The sequence below is a fragment of the Neolamprologus multifasciatus genome, chromosome 17, assembly GCF_963576455.1.
Source record: "Neolamprologus multifasciatus chromosome 17, fNeoMul1.2, whole genome shotgun sequence".
Classification (NCBI taxonomy): domain Eukaryota; kingdom Metazoa; phylum Chordata; class Actinopteri; order Cichliformes; family Cichlidae; genus Neolamprologus; species Neolamprologus multifasciatus.
In genome coordinates, this window is record NC_140455.1 from 15,360,917 (window position 1) to 15,372,045 (window position 11,129).

The 11,129-nt window shown below is 37.9% G+C and overlaps 1 protein-coding gene across 1 annotated transcript; it reads left to right on the forward strand.

The window, feature by feature from the left end:
• The first annotated feature begins 699 nt into the window (after positions 1-699).
• Positions 700-11,090, forward strand: rad54l (RAD54 like). Its single transcript, XM_085137481.1, has 18 exons — positions 700-1,012; positions 1,115-1,195; positions 2,809-2,919; positions 3,026-3,086; positions 3,172-3,307; positions 3,435-3,504; positions 4,115-4,403; positions 4,848-4,972; positions 5,053-5,203; positions 5,284-5,410; positions 6,401-6,475; positions 7,560-7,690; positions 7,871-7,981; positions 8,346-8,469; positions 8,546-8,624; positions 8,706-8,885; positions 9,017-9,180; positions 10,426-11,090. Exons 1-18 carry the CDS (start codon positions 1,010-1,012, stop codon positions 10,625-10,627), a joined length of 2,220 nt encoding a protein of 739 aa, XP_084993607.1. The 5' UTR covers positions 700-1,009; the 3' UTR covers positions 10,628-11,090.
• The last annotated feature ends 39 nt before the right edge of the window (positions 11,091-11,129 follow it).

Consider the following 11,129-nt stretch of genomic DNA (forward strand, 5'->3'; position numbering starts at 1 on the left):
TGCCTAAGCGTACCCCTCAAATCACGGATATAAACCATCCAAACTGCTGCCGTCGGGCAGGTGCTACAGAGTGCTGTTTACAAAAGCCAGCCACATCTACAGAATAGAATAATTCAAAATAGTCATTAGTTCATATTCATAGTTTAAATAAATCAACATTAGGCTGTGTTAATTTCTAAACTTATTGATCCATCAACACGTTTTAAAAAATTGGGGAAAAAACAAAAAACTTTTTCATCGGGACAATCAACCACACCGTTTGTTACAAAGTGCCAGAGTGTCATTGATATTACTTTTTGTTACTTTTTGCTCAATTTCAAGACTGAAAAGCATGACTGAGCTTCCTGTCAATGACGGAATGGTTACTGAAGGGTGTTTGCAATGTCACTAATAACAGCAACAAATTAGCTGTCACAGATACAATTTTCAAGTACAAAGCTATTATGAACTCTGTCACATCGCTCTTTTTTTTCTCCCCCCCCCCCCCCTTTACCTATTTACCCTTCTTATTTTATTTGTACTGCTAATTGTTACTCTTATTTGCCTGGTATGTCTACTGTACAAACTGAACTGTAATGACTGACTGTTCACTTTATAATTTCAAATAAAGCGCTGAAAAGAAATGTCACTAATAACAGACTGAACTCAACGGGTATTCTGCTTCATTGAACAGGACGAATAAAGATCGAGCCTACAACAGTTTGTTGCCCTTCCGGCTTTCCGTAGTGTTGTACAACAATTAGCGCCAAGTTGAATCGAGGAGGAAAATGCGCCGTATACTTTATGTATACTGACGTTATCGTGCTTTTGCTATTAACTATATACACCTAGTAGTGCGTTTCACGTTAAGGCTAGGAACACGTATTTGTTAAACAAGTGTTTATAGTACCGGAGGAGTACACCGGCACAGACAAGAAGCAGACAGAGGTGGTAACTACGAACAAACGCTAGCAACACGGCGAGGCGAGACGTCTCAGCATTACTACAGCCACATAGAATAGACGTGGAAATGGTAAGTAATAAGCCGTATTCGTAGTTATTTCATTTGGCCTACACACTACATTAGGATGTTCATTAAGAAATTGTAATGCCAATATATGAACCTCCGTCCCAGCGGAGGAGTCTCGCTCCCAGTCAGATTGCCAAACGCAAGCAGGAGGGAGACTACTGTGAAGATGAGTGGACACATAAACCTGTAAGTACAGGACCACTGCTGGAGCTAAGGTGTTAATGTTGGAGTGCTTCTTGACCTGTGTCACACCTTTTTAAACCTGCCTTTAGACATCATTTCAAATAGGAAAGTAAGCGTGTACTTTAGCCTTTAGGCATCCTAGGAGAATAGGATGTTTTAAATTGTAGGTGTTACATCCCAAGTTGATTTCTTAGATTAAGGGTTTTCCTATTAAAACTTTCAATTCAATTCAGGTTCATTTGTATACAGTGGTCCATCGCTATAACGCGGTTCAGCTTTCGCGGCCTCGCTGATTCGCGGATTTTTTTTGTGCAATTTTACATGTTTGTTTTTTGTTTTTTATAGCACATCGTGTTCTGCGTCCTGATTGGCTGTCGACCATTGTCAATCAATCTCCTCCGTACCGCATCTCCTGTACAGCGTCCAGCACGTCAAATTTACATAAATTTTCGATCGCTAGCAGTGTGACTCTGAAGTGCTGTACTGTATGTTCATGGGCGTAACTTTGTGCTGAACATTGGGGGGGTTCAAGATCTCTGTCTAAATAAATAAATAAATCTGGGTAAATTTCCAGATGATTAAACATGCAACTATTTTGCTGGTAATAATTGAAATGAGTAAAGAAAATCAACAGCCTATTTCTGCAAGATAATTCATAATTTTATTGGGGGGATTATATTGATAGCGTCTGATTACTGGGGGGGTCATAATACCCCTAACCCCCCTAACCCCCCTGGTTTTGCACCATCAAATGCACCTGTGGGTGCCTTTGGTTTCATTCTATAATACTGGACTTATTTTTCTACGAAGGTTTGAACTTTGAGAGTGTTTAAACAAGAGAGGAAAATCTGAAAATGTTCTTGCCTGTCTGAGAAAAGTGTATAAAGTGTGTAGTGAGGGGTTTTACAGCCTTGAAACATCTATAATAATTGTAAAATATAAAGTTGGCTATTTCGCGAATTTCACCTATCGCGGCTTATTTTTAGAACGTAACTCCCGCGATAAACGAGGGACCACTGTAGCGCCAAATCACAACAACAGCCGCCTCAAGACGCTTAATATTGTAAGGTAAAGATGCGACAGTAATTTTATATGTTTAATTATACAAATATGAGTTATACACATCTAGCCAGCCATCATTTTTTGCCACTTGTGTATGTTATTAAAAGACTGTAAACAGCTTCCTCATTAGTGTTTTTGCTTTTAAAAGACACACACAAATATAATGTGCTTACTTTTTTCAGGAGTTATGAATTACAAAACAAACATCCAGAAATGTCAGTATATGAACAGGGATTCAAGCCATTAACTGCGACCTAATAGTTTGGTGCGTTGACCTATGATTTTCCTAAATAAATATATATATATATATATATATATATATATATATATATATATATATATATATATATATATATATATATATATATATACACATACATACATACATACATACATACATTTAGAGCAGTGGATAACCTGCTGAATGTTTGTTGTTGTTTTGTTTTGTTTTTTTAAAGAGCCATGGAAGAAAGTGGGAGGCCTAATTTATGGTGTATGCCATTTACAGATATTTAAAAAAACATTTTAATTATTTATTTATATTTTTTATGCAGGAGAAAAGAAGAAAAGGCGATAATGAAATGAGAGAAAACCACATTTCCAGCCATAGAAAGCCTCTGACGCAGATCAACAACCGTCCTGCATGTATGGATGGTGAAAAACATGTAAGCATTGTTAAAAGCTGTCAGATAAATATCTCTGTATAGATTTTGTGTGTGAATAAAGTTTAATGATTTAACGAGGCTTACCTGTTAAAAATCTTTTCTGCAGGAGGCATTTATTCAAAGTATCCTGTCCAAACCGTTTAAAATTCCTATTCCAAATTATGCAGGTAACATTTTTCTCTCACTATGGCTCTTTTAATTTTAGTACAGCAGGCATATTACTTCACTGCTGTGTTAATGAAATACCTACAGGATCACTGGGAATTAGGGCACTTGGTTTAAAGCGTGCAGGAGTGAGAAGACCACTCCATGATCCTTTTGCCGAAGATGCTCTGATTCTTTACGAGCCTCCAGGTCTGAGTGCCCATGACCTGATCAAAGCTGACAAGTAGGTCAAAAACACAACTCCTTCTCCAATACATCATCTTTTACTCAATACTTTCTTGTCAGAGTGCGGTTCATGTTTGTGATTTAAAAAATACTCGTGTGACACAAGCTATCTTTGCTCTTTTCAGAGAAAAACTACCCGTTCATGTGGTTGTGGATCCAGTGTTAGGCAAAGTGCTCAGACCCCATCAGAGACAGGTAAACACAAGATATCTTTACACATAAACTACTCTATGCTACTGTATTGCACATATCATACAACGGTATCATAGTATTAAACATGTACTGTGGAATATTTCATGCTTGACTCTAGATTTACAAAAAGAAATCATCTCTAAATTATTATAAGAGAATAAATGTTAGTTTAACCAAGAATATTAAAAAACTGTAATGTAAAACTTCTTGTCTTTAAATACTTCTGTTTAAATTACCCAAGACTGCCAAGTCTTCATTTGTTTCCACACATGTTTAGTGCAAACAAATTGCTAAATTTGTTTGTAAAATATGAATGAAAATGGTAATGAATCACAGATTTGTGTCTGTGCACAGTTAGAGTTATTCTTAATGTCTTCAATGGTTTTGGATGTTGTCACGGTTTAATTTAACATTGTATTTGTACCTCATGGCACAGCTAGCCACAAATCCAGCTTGTTACAGTCCTCCAAAGGTAGTTTGCAAGCTGCTTCTGAAACTTTAATATCTTATGCCAACTAGTAAGAAGACAGACAGCTCCAAAAAAGCAGTGTAGTTCACCTTAAGTGATGTTTTTTTCTTTGAAATTCACATTTAATGTCTTTAATTTCTTAAGGGTGTAAAGTTCATGTGGGAGTGTGTGACGGGCCAACGCATACCAGGATCTTATGGCTGCATCATGGCAGATGAGATGGGGTTGGGAAAGACCTTGCAGTGCATCACCCTCATGTGGACCCTGCTACGCCAAAGCCCTGATACTAAGCCAGAGATAGACAAGGCCATTGTTGTGTCACCTTCAAGCTTGGTTCATAACTGGTATAATGAAGTCAGAAAGTGGCTGGGAACACGTATCACACCATTGGCCATTGATGGAGGAACAAAGGAAGGCATTAATAGACAACTAGGTATCTAACTTTAATTTCTCTCTCATTATAAATATCCACAGAAAGGTTGTTGGAAAAGCTTTGCAATGGACCAAAGTTATAGTCTTAGCTCCTGTCTCTTCGAGCCCGCCCTGTTAAAAAGCTCAGTCTCTGATTGGTCAGCTGGCCAAGAAAAAACAAAAAGAAGTGTATCCCCAGATTGTCTGAGTATAATAATCTTTGATCTCAGCATTATATCTTTTGCCAGCTTAAGGAGGACCTTTCAGTGATTGTCAGTGAAAAGTTTTTTTCAGTAGAATAAAAATATTCTAAACATTGTCATAGAGTGTACATGATTGAAATTGTTGCCCAAGCAGACTTAAGTTTAAGAGAAGATGGTTTTACTTGAGAGCTATTGCTAATATTGTTTAAATAGTTAGATGAGCTTTCCCTAAAGGGTCATTTGTTTATTTTCTGTTCTTTCAGAGAGTTTCATTTCGCAGCGCAGCTTGAGAGCACACACACCCATCCTCATCATTTCATATGAGACATTTCGACTGCACGCTGAGGTTCTGCACAGGGGAAAAGTTGGACTTATCATCTGTGACGAAGTATTTCACTTTATCCATACAATTCAGAGCTATCAAGAACTCTCGAAGTTAGGATGTAACAGTACTATTGTATTCTACAGGGCCATCGGCTTAAGAACTCTGACAACCAGACATATCAGGCCCTGAACACCATGAGTGCCCAGAGGAGAGTGCTGATATCAGGCACACCCATACAGAATGACCTTCTGGAGTACTTCAGCCTGGTCCACTTTGTTAATGCTGGTATTCTTGGTAAGCAGCATTACAAATACAGAAATGGGTAAAAAGCTCTTTTCTGATCAGAGTTGTTTAACGTTTCATCTGGATGGCAGGCACATCCCAGGAATTTAAAAAGCGATTCGAACTTCCCATCCTTAAGGGACGGGATGCAGATGCCAGTGATAAAGAAAGACTGAGTGGGGAAGAAAAACTGAAGGAGCTAATCAGCATAGTTAACAGGTAAGTTCATGCAACACAACACTAAAGTACTTTACCTTATAATATAAACTGCCTTGAGGCAGGTGCTGGTGCTGTTTTCTAAGTAAATATATTTTCAAAAGTGCTATTGACACAAAATTCTCACCAGATGTCATTCAATCCATTCAATCCACTCATGTAAAGAACCCATAGCTGTTCATAAATTATGTGTAATAATGAGAAATGATACAGGAAAAAAGTATTTCACACACTTACTGAAATTGATTTCATACTTCATACAAAAGCCTTTGTTGGCAATGACGGCTTCAACATTTCCTGTATGGAGAGCCTAGTTGCATGCATTTCTCAGGTTGTGAAGGTTCTGTGGGCCACTTCTATGAACTCTGAGCTTTAGTTCTTCCCACAGGTCGATTCAGGTCAGCTGAATGGCCGGGTAATTGTAGCAGCTCTGAAACCAATTGAAAGTTTCCTCGGCTGCATGTTTGGCATCATTGTCTTGCAGAAATGTCCACACTTGTTTCATTTTGTTCAAAAAGCAGCACAGGGGGTTCTGAATGGCTCTCCCTCTCCCCAGACAACATAGCCCCTGGGATCCTTGGGACACACACAGAGGGGATGAAACTTTTATTTAATCTTATGTCCTGTTCATAAGATGACCTGTTCCTGTTAATTTCTAGGCTTTTAGCTTTTATTTTGATTTCTTTTAAGATATAATTTTGTAATTGAATGCAGCATGTTTTTGTTTCATTATCTGATTTTCATAGATTCGATTTAGAATTAGATTATGCAGCATAATCTCTGATACATTTGGAGAAACTATTTTAATTGTGTTAATTAAATTATATTAATTCCTGCTCCTTTGTTTTGTCTTTGTCAGACAGAGTCAAGTAAACACAAGGATCCTAAAAATAAATATTTTTTTATATGTTTTGTGTTTAGACGAATGTCTTCAACAAACTGAGCTCTCTTTTATTCTGCTTCTGTTGTAATGACCATATTCTGTATCAACAGGTGTTTGATAAGGAGGACATCTGATATCTTGTCCAAGTATCTTCCTATGAAAATTGAGCAGATTGTGTGCTGCAGGTAGGTAGATTGGTGCTCAACATGAAGAACCCTCTTTTTTTAAGCAGAGATAACTTCTTTAATATTTAAATTTTTATAAATTGTCATCACTCTGCTGGCTGGGTGGGTGCTGGGCACCATGGACACCCAACTTTGTGAACACAATAACTTGAGAACGAGGTGACGCAGGGTTTTTTTTTCAGATTGATATTATAGGTGCGTCTATTAAAAATCTCAAAGTTAAAATCTTGGTGACTTTGACCTCAAGGTTATTGTTCAAGTTGTCTGAAAATCTTGTGAACAGGATAAATCAACTAAGATGAAAATTTGGGTTTTCAAATTGAAACCATACATGCATCTACTAAAAATCTCGTATCAGAGCCACGTTTTGGAAACACAATAGCTCAAGAAAGCAGTATTGTAGGATTAAAAAAAAAAATTAAGTTAAAAATGAATAAATGAAAAAACCCATGCCATATATGGAGTACTCAGGAAGGATATCATATAGGTTTCTCATACCAATAGCAAAGCTGCATCTGCGGAGAGTCTGGGACACTTTGATACAATTTATGTTTTTGTTTTTTTATTTTTAAATCTTTCATGTCTATCAGTGGCACGATATAATATACCAGCATCATTGTTTCAGTCTTTTGACAAAATGATATTCAAAGCTTTTTCTCAATAACTATTTTTTTTACAGTGAGTTTTTATAATGATTAAATTAAACCTTATGCTGTCAGATTGCTGTAACCGCATGGATTTTAAGGCCAGGGTACAATTTGATATAAGTGTTAAAAGATATTACATGCTTATTGTTTCATTTATAATTGTTTTATTTTGTGTAAACCTGACGTGGAATGTTCTGTCAGTATTGCTACAGTTTGTAGTGAGAATGATACTGAGGTTCAACAGACTTAGTGCATAGATTAAAGCATACCATTTCTTTCATTATTTGTAGGCTTTTTGAAGGCATTCGAACGTGTCCCTCGGGGTGTCCTGTGGGAGGTGTTTTGGGAGTTTGGAGTGTCCCAAAACAAAAATGTAAACAGGATTTAATTTACATGGAATTTGATTTCAATTTGTGTCTCTTTATGATTCCTTGCAGGCTGACCCCTCTACAGACAGAGCTCTATAAACACTTTCTAAAGCAGGCCAAACCCATTGAGACATTACAAAAGGGCAAAATAAGTGTCTCCTCCCTGTCTTCCATCACATCGCTCAAGAAACTGTGCAATCGTAAGTGAGAAAAATGTAACACAAAATGTTGCATCTATGAACACTACAGTGATCATCAGAAAAATTGTCCTCTCATAATTTAGCTAAAATGTAAACTATTAATAGAAAACAAGATTGTCGTCTTACATCTAGAATTATCTTCTGCTTGGAAAAAATATAAATGAGTGCCATCTTTCTCAGATCCAGCTCTTATCTATGAGAAGTGTGTGGAACGTGAGGAGGGATTTGAAGGGGCATTAGAACTTTTTCCTCCAAACTACTCCACCAAAGATGTTGAACCTCAGCTCTCTGGTAAGAACATGCACAGCATATCGTGGTGCAGCTCCTCTGATGGTCTTCCAAGTCATCCACACTTACTAGCTGGAAGAAGATTAGCATTAGATTAGTAGAATGTAATCAGAACATTAAGTCAGATAGGTAAGCTAAGTAAAAATGTGAACAGGGTTGTTTTCACAATTTAATAGCTTGTCTAATGTTTACATTTTACATTTACATAATATTAAATAAAATATTGTTTTATAAGAATTAACTTTTTTATTATTGCCTTCTTTTCTCAAGACTAATTTTCTGTATATGTGCCTAATGTGTCTCAAGGGTGGTGCTATTTTGAAGTCATGCAGCCTCCCCTCTCTATTTATTGCTTTGTTTATTTCAGGGAAAATGCTGGTTCTCGACTACATTCTGGCAATGACAAAGACCACAACAAGAGACAAAGTGGTGCTTGTCTCCAACTACACACAGACTCTGGATCTCTTTGAAAAGCTCTGCAGATCTAGAAGGTATATTTGCAGTAATCACTATTTTAAGTGCGCTATTTAAATGATTTTAATTCCTCCTCCTTTGTGTCTTTGTCAGATACCTCTATGTTCGGCTGGATGGCACAATGTCTATCAAGAAAAGAGCCAAGATTGTGGAAAAGTTCAACAGCCCGTCGGTGAGTTGGAAAATCAGTTTGAAGCAATATTGAGAGCTTTGAAAGACTTCTGAACAGCGTCTGAAGACATCTTTTTCTCAGAACCCAGAGTTCATCTTCATGCTGAGTAGTAAGGCTGGTGGATGTGGCCTCAATCTGATTGGTGCTAACCGCTTGGTGATGTTTGATCCCGACTGGAACCCAGCGAATGACGAGCAAGCAATGGCTCGGGTGTGGAGAGATGGTCAGAAGAAGACCTGCTACATCTACCGACTTCTCTCTGTCAGTTCAGTGCATTTTCAACAATGTTTAGGACCTCACATTCAGTGTTTTAGTACAGCAGGTTACTTTTGAAATCTACACTGAGCTGGTTACAGATTTACCAGTTTTGAAATGTGCTTGTTTCCCGACAGACGGGAACAATTGAAGAGAAGATCCTACAAAGGCAGGCCCATAAAAAAGCCCTGAGCAGCTGTGTGGTGGATGAAGAGCAGGATGTGGAGCGTCACTTCTCTCTGGGCGAACTCCGAGAACTCTTCGCTCTCAACGAAGAGACCACTAGTGACACACACGACAAGTACAACACATTACTCACACACGTTGTCTGTGCTGTTCAGTCCACTAATTGTCCAGAGAACTTAATTTACTCTAGAAATGGTAAATTAAAATTAAAGCCCAAATATCTTGTAGAAATTTTCTTGGCACAAGTGACGTAGCTGTAAAAGGTTATGTGTTCTTGTCTGAGTTGAGAGCTCATTGCAGCTGCAGTTAGATCCTTGCATCTATCATGTTCTGGACAGCCTATCATGTGCTTTTAGAGTTTATGGGCTTTCGCACAAGAACTGACACCAAGTGAGTTTAATGTGAGTTTTCGAGATTAATAGTTATTTGAGCAAAACTGAGAGGGTTTGACACTGTCGTAAAAAGTGATTCGAAGTTGTTAGTTATGGCATTTTGATTGCTAGGTTGACGTGGATAGTAATGGTTGGAAGCCATTATTATGCTATGTATGGAATTATTTTTCTATCATAAGTTGCATTCAAGAAAAAAACATAATCCAAGAAAATAATTTAATTTCAACAGCACAATTAAATTCTTTGTGCTTAAATTTAACGACCCTCGTATGTAAAACTCAACAGCCACACAAAAAAGCCTTTGTGCTTTGTGGCCACGGCTACAGTTTCTCGGTCTGTACTGATTTATCGCTTGTAGCTGCACATCCCACCAAAGTGAACGTGTTTGCTGCTGACTGAGCAGCTTTTTGGTGGCATGGTTATATTTCTATTTTGGCTATAATTATAATTGATTGATTATGATGCACACTTCCTTGCCTCATCCTCGTTATTTTTAATTATAAAGGGCATGCAGATTAATGGGACAGCAGTGCAGAGGCTTCAGAACTTACCTTTGAATCTTCTGATTTTAAAGATTTCTTCAGCAGTGATGTAATCCAGTGACTGTTGTCAGTATATATACTGCTACGCAGTAAATAACCAATGTAACCGTTTAACACAATCACCTGAACTGTTGATCAAAGGATCCTATGGGCATCCAGTCAAAAGTCAGTTGATTCGTGTTAGCAGGATTCCTCTGTAGGTGAAAAAAAGGGGGGGGGGGGGACTGTAGCAGCACAAAGCAGACACTGTGTTCATTGCTGCTAAGTTCTTCACACGTGAGAAATTTAATTGCTCCACTGAAATGAAATTATTTGCTCACAGTTATGTCTTTTCTCTGCGCAACTTATGATAGAAAATAATCTCACACTATGGATCATAATGTATGGCACGCCCTAAATCAGCCTCTCTTTCCCCTCCTGTATTAGGTTTCGCTGTCGCCGCTGTGTGAATGGCAGAGAAACAAGACAACCTGACAATGATGCTGACTGTAACAGTGACCTCTCCCATTGGAACCACTGTTCTGACAAGAAGGGCCTGAGGGACCAAGTGCTGAAAGCGTCTTGGGATGCTGCTGTATCCTTTGTCTTCCACCAGCGCTCTCATGAGGACCAGATGGGTGTAGTATAGAAGAAAGACTGCAGAAGGCTGTGTTACACTACCACAGATGCTGTAAATATGGATATTTATGTGTTGTTGAGTTTTTCCATTTGTTTTAAACAGAAAAAATAAAGGTTGATAACCAGACATGAAGGCAGTTATTTCTTCACATTTTTGCATTTATGGAAAATGTGCTATGATTTACAAGCTGTGATGCACGTTACTGTATAGATAATTTTTTTTGTCTGGTTTCAGTTAGTCATCACAGCCTTCTGTAATAAAAAAGAGGTGTGCACCTTCTGTAAGACAGGCATATTATATTAATATGTTCTGTTAAGATGTGACTGAGCCCAGCCAGGTTGCACGTGCTAGCCTGACCACCAGGCACTTGTTGACAAGCCCCTCCCCTTGGCCTGGCTCCAAGCAATGTAATGTGGTCTATAGTTGTACTTTCTTTCCACTTGTGTTTTAATAAATGAACAATTATTGAGAATGGACATTTAATATGTGGTCTTTCACAATGTAAATTCTA

Coding starts and splice junctions, on each gene's coding strand:
- rad54l (XM_085137481.1), top strand. Junction 2,920..3,025: donor GTATGGATGGTGAAAAACAT/GTAAGCATTGTT, acceptor TCTTTTCTGCAG/GAGGCATTTATTCAAAGTAT. Junction 5,204..5,283: donor TGTTAATGCTGGTATTCTTG/GTAAGCAGCATT, acceptor TCTGGATGGCAG/GCACATCCCAGGAATTTAAA.